Source organism: Oncorhynchus mykiss, chromosome 6 (assembly GCF_013265735.2).
Source record: "Oncorhynchus mykiss isolate Arlee chromosome 6, USDA_OmykA_1.1, whole genome shotgun sequence".
Taxonomy (NCBI): Eukaryota; Metazoa; Chordata; class Actinopteri; order Salmoniformes; family Salmonidae; genus Oncorhynchus; species Oncorhynchus mykiss.
Window position 1 is genome coordinate 48,233,842 of NC_048570.1, and position 20,649 is coordinate 48,254,490.

General features: G+C 46.3%; 2 protein-coding genes across 4 annotated transcripts in view; both read left to right on the plus strand.

Annotated features, from left to right (window-relative positions):
- Nucleotides 1-2,154, plus strand: part of LOC118964888 — a 510,365-nt gene extending 508,211 nt beyond the window's left edge. The window contains exons 3-6 of one of the 2 annotated variants that reach the window (XM_036980300.1): nucleotides 1-115; nucleotides 208-244; nucleotides 489-688; nucleotides 929-2,154. In XM_036980300.1, coding sequence (XP_036836195.1) covers nucleotides 63-115; nucleotides 208-244; nucleotides 489-688; nucleotides 929-1,826 — 1,188 coding nt within the window. In that variant the 5' untranslated portion in view covers nucleotides 1-62 and the 3' untranslated portion in view covers nucleotides 1,827-2,154. The remainder of the gene's footprint in view (nucleotides 116-207; nucleotides 245-488; nucleotides 689-928) is intronic. The other variant, XM_036980299.1, reaches the window with a different exon arrangement.
- An 8,980-nt stretch (nucleotides 2,155-11,134) lies between these two features.
- Nucleotides 11,135-16,108, plus strand: LOC118964885. Of its 2 annotated transcripts, XM_036980290.1 has the most exons (9): nucleotides 11,135-11,255; nucleotides 12,166-12,267; nucleotides 12,397-12,454; nucleotides 12,661-12,808; nucleotides 12,901-12,937; nucleotides 13,184-13,464; nucleotides 13,717-15,391; nucleotides 15,584-15,662; nucleotides 15,907-16,108. In XM_036980290.1, the coding sequence occupies exons 1-9, from the start codon at nucleotides 11,241-11,243 to the stop codon at nucleotides 16,068-16,070; spliced, it is 2,559 nt and encodes an 852-aa protein (XP_036836185.1). In that variant the 5' UTR covers nucleotides 11,135-11,240; the 3' UTR covers nucleotides 16,071-16,108. The 2 variants fall into 2 exon arrangements, with proteins under 2 accessions (XP_036836185.1, XP_036836186.1); XM_036980291.1 differs by lacking the exons at nucleotides 11,135-11,255; nucleotides 12,397-12,454; nucleotides 12,661-12,808 and having other exon boundaries at nucleotides 11,994-12,267.
- The last annotated feature ends 4,541 nt before the right edge of the window (nucleotides 16,109-20,649 follow it).

Sequence of the window (20,649 nt, forward strand, 5' to 3'; positions counted from 1 at the left end):
TTATTGAGCTCTTGGAGAAGAATGCTCTTAAGGCTGCATTCGGCCCAGGCAACAAAGATGAGATGGAGGACTGCTACCCAATCCTCATCTCATTCATGCGCAATCTTACTGATGAGTATGTTAGAACCATGTTTTGCTCTAGCCTCACATACTTTGTGCAGAAGGAAATAAAAAGTAAGTAAAACACATTTCTTTTTTCTTTTCTAGGCAATGGCAAGTGATCTATAAAGGATTTAAAAAACCTGTAAGTTTCTCCATCAGCCTTTGACCTTTGATTTGGGAATGTTGTGTTGAATCAAGAGAGAGGAATTAACCATAGTTCTATTCTGCTATTACGTTCATTAATCTGTCATACTTCATCCAACTTTGAATTCAGTCACAGATAAGGAAAACGATGTTGGTGAAATGCATTCTGTTCAATCTAGAATACTTTACATCAGAGTTTCATTTCCAAACCTGCTGTGTTCTGTTTTGTTTGTGCAATGCAGATGACAAAGGAACAGCTTGCAAAATTGTGCAAGACCATTGTCAACTCCATTACACAGACCACCCTGCAGATCCTGCTGCCGGCCCTGGCCCGCATTCTAGGGGTGACGGGCTTTTATGACAACAAATATTTGGCGAAGGAGATGTGTAGCTGTGGCGGCAGGGCTCTCCGACCAAGGTCTAGCACACCCTCTTCCAAGAGGTACTGTATGTTCCCCATAATGTGTGTGTGTGTGCAGTTAATCCTAACCCTCAAACTGATGAACAATAATTTCTCCATTTCAATATTTTCCAACTTTCTAACAGGTGTGTTTTGCAATATCTAATGCACACATATAAATTACATTTAGAATACTAAATTATAATGCTTGTTAGATTTGTTAGCACTAAGATATTGATTTTCCAACTTCAGACAGCAATTAACATGCTTTGCTTGTTAAAGTTCCCAGACCTCACTGAAAGCCCACCTGGGAATGCCAGAGGACAGTATCATCAGCAGTGCCCAGGAGCAACTGTCAAAATCTGACCAAATGGTGGCTGCAGGACAGCTTTCAGAAATAGATAAAGTGGTTGGAACTATGCTGGAGAACATTGAGAAGATAAGCAGCGAATTTGGCGAGGAATTGGTCTATCAAGAGTCACTGCGGTCTTCCTCCTCGTTGTCATTCTCAACTGCCAAATCACAGAAGACAGAGTGGGAATTTGCACTCCCTGGCACTCCCATTCCTTCTGAGTTACCCGAGAGTACTGCTCAGCCCATTGTAAGATGCTCAGTCATTGACATGAGCGAATCTACTAAGCCAAAAACAATGGTGTGTGATGCCAGAACAAGCATGTTTGCCATAGCCGATACCATCATGAAGAAGGTATATCCAGAGGCAGAAGGGCAGGTTACATCTCACCCTGATCTAACAGATCCAATAGCTAGACTGGAGGAGCTCATATCTCAGGGTAGGATTGGTGCTCTCTCCCGTGATCTCAGTCACCAAGTCAACCGCATAATTTCCGATAGCAACTTGACCCCTCTGGGACTGACAGTGGTGGCTGGAAAGAGTGCATCTGATACCATCCTTTCGAAGCTGAAGAGGAATGACAAGGTGGGGAAGCCCACAACTTACGAGCTGGTTCAGCTGTTTGTAGAGGAGTCTGTTAAGTGCCTCCTGCTTCCTAGTTTTGTGCCCTATTCAACTTCAATGAGTTTGGCTCAGGGGGCCAAGGTGTTGGCTAGAGTGTCTGAAGATAGAATTTCATGCTCTTCTTCTTCTTCATCAGTATTTAGTGACAGTCAGTCTCTTTACCAAAGTTATGGTAAGCCAGGTCATGTACTCTGTGGATTCTGATGCAGAAAGTAGAGGATCCTCTCCAACTGAATCTCTCCAAACATCTGAACCCACTATATCTGATGTAGGCAATCTATTGAGTGGCAAGTTCTCCCCTCGGCTGTCTCCTTCTGGCACCATTATGGCAACAAGCGAGACCTCCAATGCAGCACAAATCTTGAAGGCCAACATTGATGGAGAGGAAGTGGATACCACCAGTCATTCTGGTGTAGCTCAAAACATTGTCAGGGACGATATGTCAACCAGCCCAGACATGGTCAAAGATGTCACACTTCCAACCCCATCCTCTGATAACTTGGGCGGTGATGATGACTTCACCGGCCTCATCAGCATGTTAGTAATGAGAATTCTAACAGATATCCAAACCCCAGCAGAAGATTACCCAGTTGACGTCACACGCAAGTCACAAGACCTGATCCCTAAAGTTATGGAGGTCTTCTGTGCATGGTCAGGCTGCTCTGAGACACAAGCCTATCCAGAGAACTTGAGGATTCATAAAGTCTACAGAGTCGTCTATAAAAATCTGTTGGAGGAGTTTGGCTCGGAGAAAATCCTCCAACAGGCCGTGTCGACTCAGGACTCTTCATTTGATAGGATTCTTGTCAAGTCTTTGAGTGAAGCGCTTCTCCACAGATGTAATGAGGCATTGAGGGCAGCCTCAAGAACATCAGTCAAAACCACCGGGCCTAAGGCTCTTCCACTGGCTGAGGATGTGAGGGCTAGCAGCGGGAAACTATATTTTCTACAAAGGCTGGTCAGGCTGACAAGCAACTTAAAGGTACAGCAAACGTATTTAAATGAACAGTTGTGAGTAAACAATGCTATTCAGTGTAAAAATATAAAACCATCCGTTCATTCCAAAACCAATCATAAATGTTGTTGTGCTGGTGTGGTAGGTGTGATTGTTATCATCATGAGGTTGGTCAGCTGTGACATTTTTTAAAACATGTTTTTCTCTTTAAATACTTAGCTATTCAAGAAGGGGAACAAGAAGGATTCCCACCGCTCTGAATCAGAACAAGTACAGACCACTGCTGAAGATGGCATGCGTAAGTTCACACAACAGGACAACAGTCTGAGATATTGGTGAACAAATAAATGCCATTTCAAAATAACCTTACAAAGGTTATATACGCAATCAGTAGTCATCTCTTATGTAAAAGTAATTATATTCTCCAAAACTCAAGCTGTTGGTTCTCATTTTATCAGTGTCAGTTATGTTGAGTTGTAACATACATTACATCATTTCTGAATTAAAGTGCATGTAAACGCTCTCTCTCTCTTCTGTAGTGCCCAGCATAGTGCCACATGCTGCCATGTCTGCACTGCCAAAGGATCTCCCCGCCAGCTCCCAACAGGAGACGCCTCACAAACGTCCACTTCTCGTCAGGATGTTTTCTGCCATCTCCAAAGGCCTTTTCAAGCCCTTCTTCACAGTCTGACTCTTCTGACACTGTGTGACATGCCCTCTGATCCAGTGATCTAGGATATTCTGAGTGGCTTTAGGCCTGAATCTCTGCCCTCCTGCCCAAATAAATGTTTTCTCTTCTGATATATCTGCCTCTGTCAGCAGCCAGCAGGGGAAAACAGACAGCACTGTTGAGAGCTGTGGGCACCTAGCTGCTGCCCCCGCTGGGCTTGGACTGGGTCTTGCCCCTCATGGCCCCTCCGCGAGCCTGGCCCTTGGCTGGCTGCTGCTGTACTGGGGACTCTGCTGCAGCGGAAACTGGGGCCTGTTGGGCCGGGCTGTGAGGAGGGGGGTCTGTATCTGAAGCGAGGCAGCTGCAGTCCCCACCTGCTGCTGGAGGAGCTTCTGCTGAACCACCTGGGCTGTGCCTGCTGGAATCATCTGGACCTGGGGATGTAGTCTGGGTCAGGGCAACCGTCAGGGGCTGGATCTGTTACGAGACAGGAAGAGGGTCACATTAAATCAGACAGAAGACAACATCAAGTGTAAAATGATCACTCGTGGTTGTAATCTGTTGATCACTCGTGGTTGTAATCTGTTGATCACTCGTGGTTGTAATCTGTTGGCACCGTCCCTGGGTGTCACTTCTGTAGCAGTATTGTTAAGAGTGTATGATTGTTTTTTTTAAATTTTAACTTTAACTTTTTAACTTCAGTTAAGAACAAATTCTTATTTACAACGACGGCCATAAGAACAGTGGGTTAATTGCCTTGTTCAAGGGCAGAACGACAGATTTTTACCTTGTCAGCTCGGGGATTTGATCTGGCAACCTCTCGGTTACTGGCCCAATGCTCTAACCACGAGGCTACCTGCCGCCCCACATACATGTATGTATGTATGCATGTATGTATGTATGTATGTATGTATGTATGTGGGTCAAAAAACTATTTAGTCAGCCACCAATTGTGCAAGTTCTCCCACTTAAAAAAATGAGAGGCCTGTAATTTTCATCATAGGTACACTTCAACTAACTAATTTATTTTAAATTAAGGTGGAAAATAAGTATTTGGTCAATAACAAAAGTTTATCTCAATACTTTGTTATATACCCTTTGTTGGCAATGACAAAGGTCAAATGTTTTCTGTAAGTCTTCACAAGGTTTTCACACACTGTTGCTGGTATTTTGGCCCATTCCTCCATGCAGACCTCCTCTAGAGCAGTGATGTTTTGGGGCTGTTGCTGGGCAACACGGACTTTCAACTCCCTCCAAAGATTTTCTATGGGGTTGAGATCTGGAGACTGGCTAGGCCACAGGACCTTGAAATGCTTCTTACGAAGCCACTCCTTCCTTGCCCGGGTGGTGTGTTTGGGATCATTGTCATACTGAAAGACACAGCCACGTTTCATCTTCAATGCCCTTGCTGATGGAAGGAGGTTTTCACTCAAAATCTCACGATACATGGCCCCATTCATTCTTTCCTTTACACGGAGCAGTTGTCCTGGTCTCTTTGCAGAAAAACAGCCCCAAGCTGTTTCCACCCCCATGCTTCACAGTAGGTATGGTGTTCTTTGGATGCAACTCAGCATTCTTTGTCCTCCAAACACGACAAGTTGAGTTTTTACCAAAAAGTTATATTTTGGTTTCATCTGACCGTATGACATTCTCCCAATCTGGCACTGCAGGATTTGAGTCCCTGGCGGCGTAGTGTGTTACTGATGGTAGGCTTTGTTACTTTGGTCCCAGCTCTCTGCAGGTCATTCACTAGGTCCCCCCGTGTGGTTCTGGGATTTTTGCTCACCGTTCTTGTGATCATTTTGACCCCACGGGGTGAGATCTTGCGTTGAGCCCCAGATCGAGGGAGATTATCAGTGGTTTTGTATGCCTTCCATTTCCTAATATTTGCTCCCACAGTTGATTTCTTCAAAGTTTGGAGTTTGGAGTGTGACTGTTTGAGGTTGTGGACAGATGTCTTTTATACTGATAACAAGATCAAACATTAAGACAAACATTAATACAGGTAACGAGTGGAAGACAGAGGAGCCTCTTCAAGAAGAAGTTACAGGCCTGTGAGAGCCAGAAATCTTGCTTGTTTGTAGGTGACCAAATACTTATTTTCCACCATAATTTGCAAATAAATTCATTAAAAATCCTACAATGTGATTTTCTGGATTTTCTTTTCTCCTTTTGTCTGTCATAGTTGAAGTGTACCTATGATGAAAATTACAGGCCTCTCTCATCTTTTTAAGTGGGAGAACTTGCACAATTGGTGGCTGACTAAATACTTTTTTGCCCCACTGTATGTATGTATGTACACTGCTCAAAAAAAGAAAGGGAACACTAAAATAACACATCCTAGATCTGAATGAATGAAATATTCTTATTAAATACTTTTTTCTTTACATAGTTGAATGTGCTGACAACAAAATCACACACAAATTATCAATGGAAATCAAATGTATCAACCCATGGAGGTCTGGATTTGGAGTCACACTCAAAATTAAAGTGGAAAACCACACTACAGGCTGATCCAACTTTGATGTAATGTCCTTAAAAGAAGTCAAAATGAGGCTCAGTAGTGTATGTGGCCTCCACTTGCCTGTATGAGCTCCCTACAACGCTTGGGCATGCTCCTGATGAGGTGGCGGATGGTCTCCAGAGGGATCTCCTCCCAGACCTGGACTAAAGCATCCGCCAACTCCTGGACAGTCTGTGGTGCAACGTGGCGTTGGTGGATGGAGCGAGACATGATGTCCCAGATGTGCTCAATTGGATTCAGGTCTGGGGAACGGGCGGGCCAGTCCATAGCATCAATGCCTTCCTCTTGCAGGAACTGCTGACACACTCCAGCCACATGAGGTCTAGCATTGTCTTGCATTAGGAGGAACCCAGGGCCAACCGCACCAGCATATGGTCTCAAGGGGTCTGAGGATCTCATCTCGGTACCTAATGGCAGTCAGGCTACCTCTGGCGAGCATATGGAGGGCTGTGCACCCCCCTCAAAGAAATGCCACCCCACACCATGACTGACCCACCGCCAAACCGGTCATGCTGGAGGATGTTGCAGGCAGCAGAACGTTCTCCACGGTGTCTCCAGACTCTGTCACGTCTGTCACGTGCTCAGTGTGAACCTGCTTTCATCTGTGAAGAACACAGGACGCCAGTGGCGAATTTGCCAATCTTGGTGTTCTCTGGCAAATGCCAAACGTCCTGCACGGTGTTGGGCTGTAAGCACAACCCCCACCTGTGGACATCGGGCCCTCATACCACCCTCATGGAGTCTGTTTCTGACCGTTTGAGCAGACACATGCACATTTGTGGCCTGCTGGAGGTCATTTTGCAGGGCTCTGGCAGTGCTCCTCCTAGCACAAAGGCGGTGCTAGCGGTCCTGCTGCTGGGTTGTTGCCCTCCTACGGCCTCCTCCACGTCTCCTGATGTACTGGCCTGTCTCCTGGTAGCGCATCCATGCTCTGGACACTACGCTGACAGACACAGCAAACCTTCTTGCCACAGCTCGCATTGATTTTTCCATCCTGGATGAGCTGCACTACCTGAGCCACTTGTGTGGGTTGTAGGCTCCGTCTCATGCTACCACTAGAGTGAAAGCACCGCCAGCATTCAAAAGTGACCAAAACATCAGCCAGGAAGCATAGGAACTGAGAAGTGGTCTGTGGTCCCCACCTGCAGAACCGCTCCTTTATTGGGGGTGTTTTGCTAATTGCCTATAATTTCCACCTGTTGTCTATTCCATTTGCACAACAGCATGTGAAATTTATTGTCAATCAGTGTTGCTTCCTAAGTGGACAGTTTGATTTCACAGAAGTGTGATTGACTTGTAGTTACATTGTGTTGTTTGAGTGTTCCCTTTATTTTTTTGAGCAGTGTATGTATGTATGTATGTATGTATGTATGTGTGTGTGTGTATGTCCTCTCACTGTCAACTGCAATTATTTTCAGCAAACGTAACACGTGTAAATATTTGTACGAACATAAGATTCAAAAACTGAGACAAACTCAATAAGTTCCACAGATATGTGACGAACAGAAATTTAATAATGTGTCCCTGAACGAAAGGGGAAGGGCAAAATCAAAAGTAACAGTCAGTATCTGGGGTGGCCACCAGCAGCATTAAGTAGTGCAGTGCATCTCCTCCTCATGGACTGCACCAGACTTGCCAGTTATTCCTGTGAGATGTTACCCCCCTTTTCCACCAAGGCACCTGCAAGATCCCAGACATTTCTAGGGGGGAATGGCCCTGTCCTCTCCATCCAATCCAACAGGTACTAGACATGCTCAATGGGATTGAGATCCGGGCTCTTTGCTGGCCATGGCAAAACACTGACATTTCTGTCTTGTAGGAAATCAGCCATACTGCTCGTTCTGTGCGTGGTGGCATTGTCATGCTGCAGGGTCATGTCAGGATGAGCCTGCAGGAATGGTACCACATGAGGGAGGAGGATGTCTTCCCTGTAACGCACAGCATTGAGATAGCCTGCAATGACAACAAGCTCAGTCCGATTATGCTGTGACACACCGCCCTAGACACACCGCCCTAGCCCATGACGGACCTTCCAACTCCAAATCGATCCCGCTGCAGAGTACAGGCCTCTGTAACGCTCTATCTTTCGACGATAAACGCAAATCCGACCATCACCTTTGGTGAGACAAAACCGTGACTCGTCAGTGAAGAACACTTTTTGCCAGTCCTGTCTGGTCCAGCAACGGTGGGTTTGTGCCCATAGGCGATGTTGTTGCCGGTGATGTAAGGCAGGTCTTCACCAGACAACAGGCCTACAAGCCCCCAGTCCAGCCTATTATTCAGTCTATTCAGTCTGAGCACTGATGGAGAGATTGTGCTATCCTGGTGTAACTCGGGCAGTTGTTCTTGCCATCCTGTGCCTGTCCCGCAGGTGTGATGTTCGCATGTACCGATGTGGGTGTTGTTACACGTGGTCTGCCACTGCGAGGACCATCAGCTGTCCGTCCTGTCTCCCTGTATCGCTGTCTTCGGCGTCTCACACTACGAACATTGCAATTTATTGCCCTGGCCACATCTGCAGTCCTCATGCCTCCTTGCAGCATGCCTAAGGCATGTTCACGCAGATGAGCAGGGACCCTGGGCATCTTTCTTTTGGTGGTTTTCAGAATCAGTAGAAAGGCCTCTTTAGTGTCCTAAGTTTTCATAACTGTGACCTGAATTGCCTACCATCTGTAAGCTGTTAGTGTCTTAACACCATTCTACAGGTGCATGTTCATTGTTTGGCGCCACCAAACAAGAGGCTGGAAGTATGGGAGTGGGATCCATGGACCGCTCCTCTGTGTCATACAGCCGGGACAGTGCGTCTGCCTTAACGTTCTGGGAGCCTGGTCTGTAAGAGAAGGTAAACACAAAATGGGTGAAAAACATGGCCCACCCTGCCTGACGAGGATTCAGTCTCCTCGCCTCCCGGATGTACTCCAGTTTGCGATGGTCAGTCCAGATGAGAAAAGGGTGTTTAGCCCCCTCATGCCAATGTCTCCACGCCTTCAAGGCCTTGACGACAGCCAACAGCTCCCGGTCCCCCACATCATAGTTTCGCTCCGCCAGGCTGAGGTTCTTCGAAAAGAAGGCACAGGGCTAAAACCCATACGGCATGACGAGGTACTCATAATGCCCTGAGGTGGTACTAAATGCTGTCTTACGCTCGTCTGCCTTCCGAATATGCACCAGATTGTACGCACTCCTGAGATCCAGTTTATTGAAGAAGCGAGCCCTGTGCATTGACTCAATGGCCATAGCAATAAGAGGTAGGGGTAACTATACCTCACCATGATTTTATTGAGACCTCAATAATCAATGCACGGGCACAAACCTCCATCCTTCTTCTTCACAGAAAAAGAAAATCGAGGAGACAGGTGAAATGGAGGGCTGAATGTACCCCTGACGCAGGGATTCGGAGACATATGTCTCCATAGCCACCGTCTCCGCTTGCGACAGGGGATACACGTGACTCCTGGGAAGTGCAGCGTCTACCAGGAGATCTATCGCACAATTCCCCCGTCGATGGGGTGGTAAGTGAGTCGCCTTCTTTTTACAGAAGGTGAGAGCTAAACTATGAGCTAATCCTTTATTAATGAAATTCCCAGCCGCGCCTGAATCTACTAGCACCTTATGCTGGGAACGCGGGGAAAATTCAGGAAAAGTAACAGACAAAAACATATGTGCAACAGAGGGCTCTGGATGAGAATAGTGCCTACTCACCTGGGGTGACACCAGAGTGCCCTGCCTGCTACCTCGATTCCCAGAGGAACCAACCCGGCACCGACCAGCAGTGTGACCTCTGCGGCCACATATGGTGCACGAGAGGGAACCCCCTCCGGTCTCCCTGCGCACCGCACCTCCCAGCTCAATGGGTATCGGAGAGGGTGTGCGGGAGGATGGAACAACCAGACCCCGATCTGGACGTCCGCGAGTAGCCAGCAGGTTGTCCAGCCGGATGGACAGGTCCACCAGCTTGTCGAAGGTGAGGGTGGTGTCTCTGCAGACCAGATCCCGACGGGCGTCCTCACGTAGACTACAGCGGTAATGGTCGATCAGGGCCCTGTTGCTCCATCCAGCGCCGGCAGCCAGGGTCCTAAACTCCAGCGCAAACTTCTGGGAGCAGGGCCTGGGTTTACCTCCACATCACCTGCGGAACAAAGGAGGAGTAGTATGAGGGTGCGGCTAAAGGCTATCAAAACTGGTCGCCTAGAGAGTTGGGGACAAAGAATAAAAGGAGCAGATTTCTGGGCATGGTAGAATATATTTAGGGCATAATGCGCAGACAGGGGTATGGTGGGGTGCGGGTACAGCGGAGGTAAGCCCAGGCACTGGGTGATGATAAGAAAGGTTGTATCTCTGGACATGCTGGTTGTAATGGGTGAGGTCACCGCATGTGTGGGAGGTGGTACAAAGGAGGTATCAGAGGTATGAAGAGTGGAACTACACTACCATTGTAAACCGTGGCTGGGGCCGACAGATAAAAAAATAAATAAACAGAATGGAGTACGTGATTAATGGACAGTCCAGCAGGCATCAGCTCTGTAGCCAAGTGATAATAGTGTCCAGAAGGCAGCAGTAGATGGTACAGGGAAGCCGCAATTACGCTAGCACGCGGGCTACACGGCGTTTAAAGTTAGTAGCCCTCCGACGGAGGCCGGTTGAAGGCACAGCGGATGGAGTATTCGTCGGCAGACCAGTCGTGGTGGTGCGGCGGGGGGCCGTGTCGACAGAGAATCCAAGCCAGATGGCGAAAGAGGTATTGTAAAATTTAGAATGCTAGCAGGGAGATGCGCCTGGCTCACGGCTAACTGGTGCTAGCTTCGTGGCAGTGGCGTTAGCCACTATAGATCCACTATAGCCAATCGGTAGCAGCGATTAACCGGTGCCAAGGTCCAGAGTTTACAGCAAGGATCAGGTGGAGTATTGGGCTCTAGCCGTGTATGAGTGGGGTTCGGGAGAACAGCTGAGTATATATATATATATATATATTATATATATATAATATACAAAAAAATACGAAAAGTACACGAGACATGAACCCAATGCTGACAACACAATAGCCCCTTGCGGTGCATCAAATAATTACATCGCAAAGAGTGTTTAACCCTCTACTATTAAAGTGTATTGCTCTCTGTTTGAGACTGATAATAGGACGTAACACAGGGATGAGGAGAAAACAATCATTTGGATCCTACACAACACATTGTTGTTGTACCTAAATAATTCCACAAGAGGGCAACATATCAACATTTGTTAACATTTCTACTGCCTTCAGTCCATGACGTCCCCGACTAACTAAAAGTCTGCGTCTGCAAAAATGCTCTTTTATCATAACTCGACATGAAAGTAGCAAAGCCAAAACAGTCCATGACGTCCCCGACTAACTAAAAGTCTGCGTCTGCAAAAATGCTCTTTTATCATAACTCGACATGAGAGTAGCAAAGCCAAAACAGTCAATGACATGCTTTTCGATATATAAAATGAGCTATGGTGGAAGAAAAGGTAAGAGAAATATAGGGGAAGGTAGAACATGTTTTACAGTAAGTTTAAAGTTGTTATCACCAATTTAGCTCTTATAGGCCTTTGGCAATCCAAGCTTTTGGTTTCGTATTCAAGGCTACTTGGTTTAGGACTGGCTATAGCCTAGGGATACAGTCCAATAATATCTCCCTTCTCCTGAAGTGTACACTCTCGTTCGCTTCTTCCTACAAATCTAAAATCATTGGATTGGTGGAGGCATGGGCTAGAGAGGAATATGCTACCAAATAGCACCTTATTCCCTAATGTAGGCCTACTTTTAAGGAATGCACTATAAGGAATATATCAATCAACTGGCTCACTAAATGGGGTACCGAAATAAATCCAAAAGAGGTCGACACGAAATTAGACTAGGTTTATTTATGTTTTGACCTGCTGAGTCACAGTGCTTAGTGAACAGATTTCAATGTGGGCCTAGCTGTATCGAAAACGGTTGATGGGGAAATTGTGTGATCTGATCAATATATTTCCCCCCAATATTAATGAGAGAATGGGAATGTGCAATTAGCCCCTGATGTCATAAAGGTCTAACATTCCATGACGTGGTATGAAGTTCTTAATTCGTCAGTGGCTGCAATATTGTCCTCAGTAAACTCAACATGAGTGAAAACAACACAGACAAGGACAAGTTTTTCGAGATATAAAAAATACTGTATGCTATTATGGATGAAGAAAGGGTAGGTTAAATGAAACAACATATTTCGGAATGTAACTAAGGAAAACGTCATTTAAGATAACATAGGCTATTGCAAAACAAATGTCTAATTCTCTCTATTAAGTCAATCACCAGTTTAGCTCTGATATGGCTGTAGCTCTATGATGTCCTTTGCAAGAATCTAATCTGACATTGACATGAAATTCCTATGTCCTTCAGGTAGTACAGAGAGATGATGATGATCCCCCGAGGGAGGGGAGGGAGGTTGTTGAGGAAGAACCAGTGGCACAGCTCAAGAAGGAGCCCAAGAAGACAGGAAAGGTAAAATGGCAGGTGTGACAGGGCAACTACTAGACTAGTAACACTCAATTGTCACAATAGCTGCATTGACCTGATGTAACATGTCTATTATTTGTGATCTGGAATCTATTCTATTATATTCTATCCAAGGCGAAGAGGAAAAGTAGTGCCAAGAAGTCAGGGGAGCAGGGCACTGATACGGATGCAGGTCATAGATTTTCACTCTGTAGTATGTTGGTTCTCTAAACCTGCATATCATAGATAAAGGTCATGTTAGAAACTGGAGTCAGTAAGAAATGTTGCATGGATAGTTTTATTCAATAGTCCTATTGTAGCAATTTTATCAAAGTATTGTATTAAGAGAAAAGCGTCTGACTTATCCTGAATTGTCCTATACGGTAATAACATATTTAGGATTGAGGAATAAACACCCGGACAGAGGATCTGTTATTGAGCTCTTGGAGAAGAATGCTCTTAAGGCTGCATTCGGCCCAGGCAACAAAGATGAGATGGAGGACTGCTACCCAATCCTCATCTCATTCATGCGCAATCTTACTGATGAGTATGTTAGGCCCATGTTTTGCTCTAGCCTCACATATTTTGTGCAGAAGGAAATAAAAAGTAACTAAAACACATTTCTTTTTTCTTTTCTAGGCAATGGCAAGTGATCTATAAAGGATTTAAAAAACCTGTAAGTTTCTCCATCAGCCTTTGACCTTTGATTTGGGAATGTTATGTTGAATCGAGAGAGGAATTAACCATAGTTCTATTCTGCTATTACGTTCATTAATCTGTCATACTTCATCCAACTTTGAATTCAGTCACAGATAAGGAAAACGATGTTGATGAAATGCATTCTGTTCAATCTAGAATACTTTACATCAGAGTTTCATTGCCAAACCTGCTGTGTGTGTTCTGTTTTGTTTGTGCAATGCAGATGACAAAGGAACAGCTTGCAAAATTGTGCAAGACCATTGTCAACTTCATTGCACAGACCACCCTGCAGATCCTGCTGCCGGCCCTGGCCCGCATTCTAGGGGTGACGGGCTTTTATGACAACGCTGACTCACTCAAGAGGGGCGGCAGTGCAAGATCCTTCACTGCCTTTGAGCAGAAAAGACTAGAACTCATCCAGGAAGTTAAATATTTGGCAAAGGAGATGTGTAACTGTGGCGGCAGGGCTCTCCGACCAAGGTCTAGCACACCCTCTTCCAAGAGGTACTGTATGTTCCCCATAATGCGTCTGTGTGTGTGTGTGCAGTTAATCCTAACCCTCAAACTGATGAACAATAATTTCCCCATTTCAATATTTTCCAGCTTTCTAACAGGTGTGTTTTGCAATATCTAATGCACACATATAAATTACATTTAGAATACTCAATTATAATGCTTGTTAGATTTGTTAGCACTAAGATATTGATTTTCCAACTCCAGACAGCAATTAACATGCTTTGCTTGTTCATTTTAAAGTTCCCAGACCTCACTGAAAGCCCACCTGGGAATGCCAGAGGACAGTATCATCAGCAGTGTCCAGGAGCAACTGTCAAAATCTGACCAAATGGTGGCTGCAGGACAGCTTTCACAAATAGATAAAGTGGTTGGAACTATGCTGGAGAACATTGAGAAGATAAGCAGCGAATTTGGCGAGGAATTGGTCTATCAAGAGTCACTGCGGTCTTCTTCCTCGTTGTCATTCTCAACTGCCAAATCACAGAAGACAGAGTGGGAATTTGCACTCCCTGGCACTCCCATTCCTTCTGAGTTACCCGAGAGTACTGCTCAGCCCATTGTAAGATGCTCAGTCATTGACATGAGCGAATCTAGTAAGCCAAAAACAATGGTGTGTGATGCCAGAACAAGCATGTTTGCCATAGCCGATACCATCATGAAGAAAGTATATCCAGAGGCAGAAGGGCAGGTTACATCTCACCCTGATCTAACAGATGCAATAGCTAGACTGGAGGAGCTCATATCTCAGGGTAAGATTGGTGCTCTCTCCCGTGATCTCAGTCACCAAGTCAACCGCATAATTTCTGATAGCAACTTGACCCCTCTGGGACTGACAGTGGCGGCTGGAAAGAGTGCATCTGATACCATCGTTTCGAAGCTGAAGAGGAATGACAAGGTGGGGAAGCCCACAACTTACGAGCTGGTTCAGCTGTTTGTAGAGGAGTCTGTTAAGTGCCTCCTGCTTCCTAGTTTTGTGCCCTATTCAACTTCAATGAGTTTGGCTCAGGGGGCCAAGGTTTTGGCTAGAGTGTCTGAAGATAGAATTTCATGCTCTTCTTCCTCATCAGTATTTAGTGACACAGTCAGTCTCTTTACCAAAGTTATGGTAAGCCAGGTCATGTACTCTGTGGATTCTGATGCAGAAAGTATAGGATCCTCTCCAACTGAATCTCTCCAAACATCTGAAACCACTATATCTGATGTAGGCAATCTATTGAGTGACAAGTCCTCCCCTCGGCTGTCTCCTTCTGGCACCATTATGGCAACAAGCGAGACCTCCAATGCGGCACAAATCTTGAAGGCCAACATTGATGGAGAGGAAGTGGATACCACCAGTCATTCTGGTGTAGCTCAAAACATTGTCAGGGACGATATGTCAACCAGCCCAGACATGGTCAAAGATGTCACACTTCCAACCCCATCCTCTGATAACTTGGGCAGTGATGATGACGTCACCGACCTCATCAGCATGTTAGTAATGAGAATTCTAACAGAAATCCAAACCCCAGCAGAAGATTACCCAGTTGACGTCACACGCAAGTCACAAGACCTGATCCCCAAAGTTATGGAGGTCTTCTGTGCATGGTCAGGCTGCTCTGAGACACAAGCCTATCCAGAGAACTTGAGGATTCATAAAGTCTACAGAGTCGTCTATAAAAATCTGTTGGAGGAGTTTGGCTCGGAGAAAATCCTCCAACAGGCCGTGTCGACTCAGGACTCTTCATTTGATAGGATTCTTGTCAAGTCTTTGAGTGAAGCGCTTCTCCACAGATGTAATGAGGCATTGAGGGCAGCCTCAAGAACATCAGTCAAAACCACCGGGCCTAAGGCTCTTCCACTGGCTGAGGATGTGAGGGCTAGCAGCGGGAAACTATCTTTTCTACAAAGGCTGGTCAGGCTGACAAGCAACTTAAAGGTACAGCAAACGTATTTAAATGAACAGTTGTGAGTAAACAATGCTATTCAGTGTAAAAATATAAAACCATCCGTTCATTCCAAAACCAATCATAAATGTTGTTGTGCTGGTGTGGTAGGTGTGATTGTTATCATCATGAGGTTGGTCAGCTGTGACATTTTTTAAAACATGTTTTTCTCTTTAAATACTTAGCTATTCAAGAAGGGGAACAAGAAGGATTCCCACCGCTCTGAATCAGAACAAGTACAGACCACTGCTGAAGATGGCATGCGTAAGTTCACACAACAGGACAACAGTCTGTTTGAGATATTGGTGTACAAAGAAATGCCATTTCAAAATAACCTTACAAAGGTTATATACGCAATCATTAGTCATCTCTTATGTAAAAGTAATTATATTCTCCAAAACTCAAGCTGTTGGTTCTCATTTATCAGTGTCAGTTATGTTGAGTTGTAACATACATTACATCATTTCTGAATTAAAGTGCATGTAAACTCTCTGTCTCTCTTCTGTAGTGCCCAGCATAGTGCCACATGCTGCCATGTCTGCACTGCCAAAGGATCTCCCCGCCAGCTCCCAACAGGAGACGCCTCACAAACGTCCACTTCTCGTCAGGATGTTTTCTGCCATCTCCAAAGGCCTGTTCAAGCCCTTCAAACAGTCCTTAAAGACCAAGTAACTTCAGACAATTTATTAAACGTCATTCATTGCATTAAATTGGCCTTTGTCTTCTTATGTGCTCCCGTTAACAGACCAGATTACAATACTGGTCTTTTAAATGTTAGCAGTGATAGCAACATTAACTATAGTGGAGTGTATAGCCCTTCTACACAGTCTGACTCTTCTGACACTGTGTGACATGCCCTCTGATCCAGTGATCTAGGATATTCTGAGTGGCTTTAGGCCTGAATCTCTGCCCTCCTACCCAAATAAATGTTTTCTCTTCTGATATAGTAACATTAATATATTCATCAATTTAAAAAAAGGCATGAATATTGTTTTTCTGCTTTTCTGATCTTAAACCTCCCCCTGGATGTTGGTCCAGGTTTCCTCCAGGGGAGACCTTCTGAAACAGTCGCGAAGGAAACAGCCGACAGTTACAGTACTGTGTTGAAGATAGATGATGACACTCTTAAAAGACAGGTCATTCCTTTACATGGAGCAGTTCCTTAAACCAGGTTAGATTCAACACAGCCACCTCAGACTGGACTCCACCACTCCTTCATAACGCTGGATCTCTTCATAATGCTGCTCCTCAGTCACTGAGTGCATTTACACTGATGAGATGTCCTGCTTAGCCTAGCTGAAAGGGGAGCTCTAACTAGTCCTGTGTGCACCTAGCTGCTGCCCCCGCTGGGCTTGGCCTGGGCCTTTCCCCTCATGGCCCCTCCGCGAGCCTGGCCCTTGGCTGGCTGCTGCTGTACTGGGGACTGCTGCAGCGGAAATTGGGGCCTGTTGGGCCGGGCTGTGAGGAGAGGGCTCTGTATCTGAAGCGAGGCAGCTGCAGTCACCACCTGCTGCTGGAAGAGCTTCTGCTGAACCTCCTGGGCTGTGCCTGCTGGAATCATCTGGACCTGGGGATGTAGTCTGGGTCAGGGCCACCGTCAGGGGCTGGATCTGTTACGAGACAGGAAGAGGGTCACATTAAATCAGACAGAAGACAACATGTTATAAAGTGTAAGTTGATCACTCATGGCTGTAATCTTTTGGGACCGTCCCTGTCCGGGTGTCACTTCTGTAGCATTATTGTTAGAGTGTATGATTGTTTTTTATTTATTTTAACTTAAGGCAAGTCAGTTATTATTATTATTTAAACATTTTTTTTTTTTTACAATTATTATTTACAACGACGGCCATAGGAACAGTGGGTTAATTGCCTTGTTCAAGGGCAGAACGACAGAGTTTTACCTTGTCAGCTCGGGGATTTGATCTGGCAACCGATCGGTTACTGGCCCAATGCTCTAACCACGAGGCTACCTGCCGCCCCACACACATACATGTATGTATGTATGTATGTATTTATGAATGTATGTACACTGCTCAACAAAAAAAAGGGAACACTAAAATAACACATCCTAGATCTGAATGAATGAAATATTCTTATTAAATACTTTTTTCTTTACATAGTTGAATGTGCTGACAACAAAATCACCCAAAAATGATCAATGGATATCAAATTTATCAACCCATGGAGGTCTGGATTTGGAGTCACACTCAAAATTAAAGTGGAAAACCACACTACAGGCTGATCCAACTTTTATGTAATGTCCTTAAAACAAGTCAAAATGAGGCTCAGTAGTGTGTGTGGCCTCCACGTGCCTGTATGACCTCGCTACAACGCCTGGTCATGCTCCTGATGAGGTGGCGGATGGTCTCCTGAGGGATCTCCTCCCAGACCTGGACTAAAGCATCGAGCGAGACATGATGTCCCAGATGTGCTCAATTGGATTCAGGTCTGGGGAACGGATGGGCATGTCCATAGCATCAATGCCTTCCTCTTGCAGGAACTGCTGACACACTCCAGCCACATGAGGTCTAGCATTGTCTTGCATTAGGATGAACCCAGGGCCAACCGCACCAGCATATGGTCTCACAAGGGGTCTGAGGATCTCATCTTTGTACCTAATGGCAGTCAGGCTACCTCTGGCGAGCACATGGAGGGCTGTGCGCCCCCCCCCCCAAAGAAATGCCACCCCACACCATGACTGACCCACCGCCAAACCGGTCATGCTGGAGGATGTTGCAGGCAGCAGAACGTTCTCCACGGCGTCTCCAGACTGTCACGTCTGTCACGTGCTCAGTGTGAACCTGCTTTCATCTGTGAAGAGCAAAGGGCGCCAGTGGCGAATTTGCCAATCTTGGTGGGTTAATTGCCTTGTTCAAGGGCAGAACGACAGATTTTTACCTTGTCAGCTCGGGGATTTGATCTGGCAACCTCTCGGTTACTGGCCGAATGCTCTATCCACGAGGCTACTTGCCGCCCCACATACATGTATGTATGTATGTATGTATGTATGCATGTATGCTTGTATGCGTGTATGCGTGTATGTGTGTGTGTGTGTGTGTGTGTGTGTGTGTGTGTGTGTGTGTGTATGTATGTATGTCTTCTCACTGTCAACTGCAATTATTTTCAGCAAACGTAACACGTGTAAATATTTGTACGAACATAAGATTCAAAAACTGAGACAAACTGAATAAGTTCCACATATATGTGACGAACAGAAATGTAATAATGTGTCCCTGAACGAAAGGGGAAGGGCAAAATCAAAAGTAACAGTCAGTATCTGGTGTGGCCACTAGCAGCATCAAGTACTGCAGTGCATCTCCTCCTCATGGACTGCACCAGACTTGCCAGTTATTCCTGTGAGATGTTACCCCACTCTTCCACCAAGGCACCTGCAAGATCCCAGACATTTCTAGAGGGGAATGGCCCTGTCCTCTCCATCCGATCCAACAGGTCCTAGACATGCTCAATGGGATTGAGATCCGGGCTCTTTGCTGGCCATGGCAGAACACTGACATTCCTGTCTTGTAGGAAATCAGCCATACTGCTCGTTCTGTGCGTGGTGGCATTGTCATGCTGCAGGGTCACGTCAGGATGAGCCTGCAGGAAGGGTACCACATGAGGAAGGAGGATGTCTTCCCTGTAACGCACAGCATTGAGATTGCCTGCAATGACAACAAGCTCAGTCTGATGATACTGTGACACACCGCCCCAGCCCATGACGGAACCTCCAACTCCAAATCAATCCCGCTCCAGAGTACAGGCCTCTGTAACGCTCTATCTTTCGACGATAAACGCAAATCCGACCATCACCCCTGGTGAGACAAAACCGCGACTCGTCAGTGAAGAACACTTTTTGCCAGTCCTGTCTGGTCCAGCGATGGTGGGTTTGTGCCCATAGGCGACGTTGTTGACGGTAATGTCTGGTGAGGACCTGCCTTACAACAGGCCTACAAGCCCCCAGTCCAGCGTCTCTCAGCCTATTATTCAGTCTATTCAGTCTGAGCACTGATGGAGGGATTGTGCTTTCCTGGTGTAACTCGGGCAGTTGTTGTTGCCATCCTGTAACTGTCCCGCAGGTGTGATGTTCGCATGTACCGATGCAGGTGTTGTTACACATGGTCTGCCACTGCGAGGACCATCAGCTGTCTGTCCTGTCTCCCTGTAGCGCTGTCTTCGGCGTCTCACACTACGAACATTGCAATTTATTGCCCTGGCCACATCTGCAGTCCTCATGTCTTAATGACCGTTCCACAGGTGCATGTTCATTGTTTGGCACCACCAAACAAGAGGCTGGGAGTATGGGAGTGGGATCCATGGACCGCTCCTCTGTGTCATACAGCCGGGACAGTGCGTCTGCCTTAACGTTCTCGGAGCCTGGTCTGTAAGAGAGGGTAAACACAAAACGGGTGAAAAACATGGCCCACCTTGCCTGACGAGGATTCAGTCTCCTCGCCTCCCGGATGTACTCCAGTTTGCGATGGTCAGTCCAGATGAGAAAAGGGTGTTTAGCCCCCTCATGCCATTGTCTCCACGCCTTCAAGGCCTTGACGACAGCCAACAACTCCCGGTCCCCCACATCATAGTTTCGCTCCGCCGGGCTGAGGTTCTTCGAAAAGAAGGCACAGGGGCGGAGCTTCAGTGGCGTACCCGAGCACTGAGAGAGCACTGCTCCTATCCCAGCTTCGGATGCGTCCACCTCCACTATGATCGGCAAAGAGGGATCCGGATGAGCCAACACAGGAACCGAGGTAAACAGAGCCTTCAGGTGCCTAAAAGCCATGTTCGCCTCAGCTGACCATTGCAAGCACACCGGGCCCCCCTTTAGCAGTGAGGTAATGGGAGCAGCAACCTGACCAAAACCCTTGATAAACCTCCGGTAGTAGTTGGCAAACCCTAAAATCACTGCACCTCCTTTACCGTGGTGGGAGTCGGCTAATTACGCACGGCTGCAACCCATACGGCATGACGAGGTACTCATAATGCCCTGAGGTGGTACTAAATGCCTTCTTACGCCCATCTCCCTTCCGAATACGCACTAGATTGTACGCACTCTGTACGCAAACTGAGATCCAGTTTATTGAAGAAGTGAGCCCTGTGCATTGACTCAATCGCGGGTAACTATACCTCACCGTGATTTTATTGAGACCTCGATAATCAATGCACGGGCACAAACCTCCATCCTTCTTCTTCACAAAAAAGAAACTCAAGGAGACAGGTGAAATGGAGGGCTGAATGTACCCCTGACGCAGGG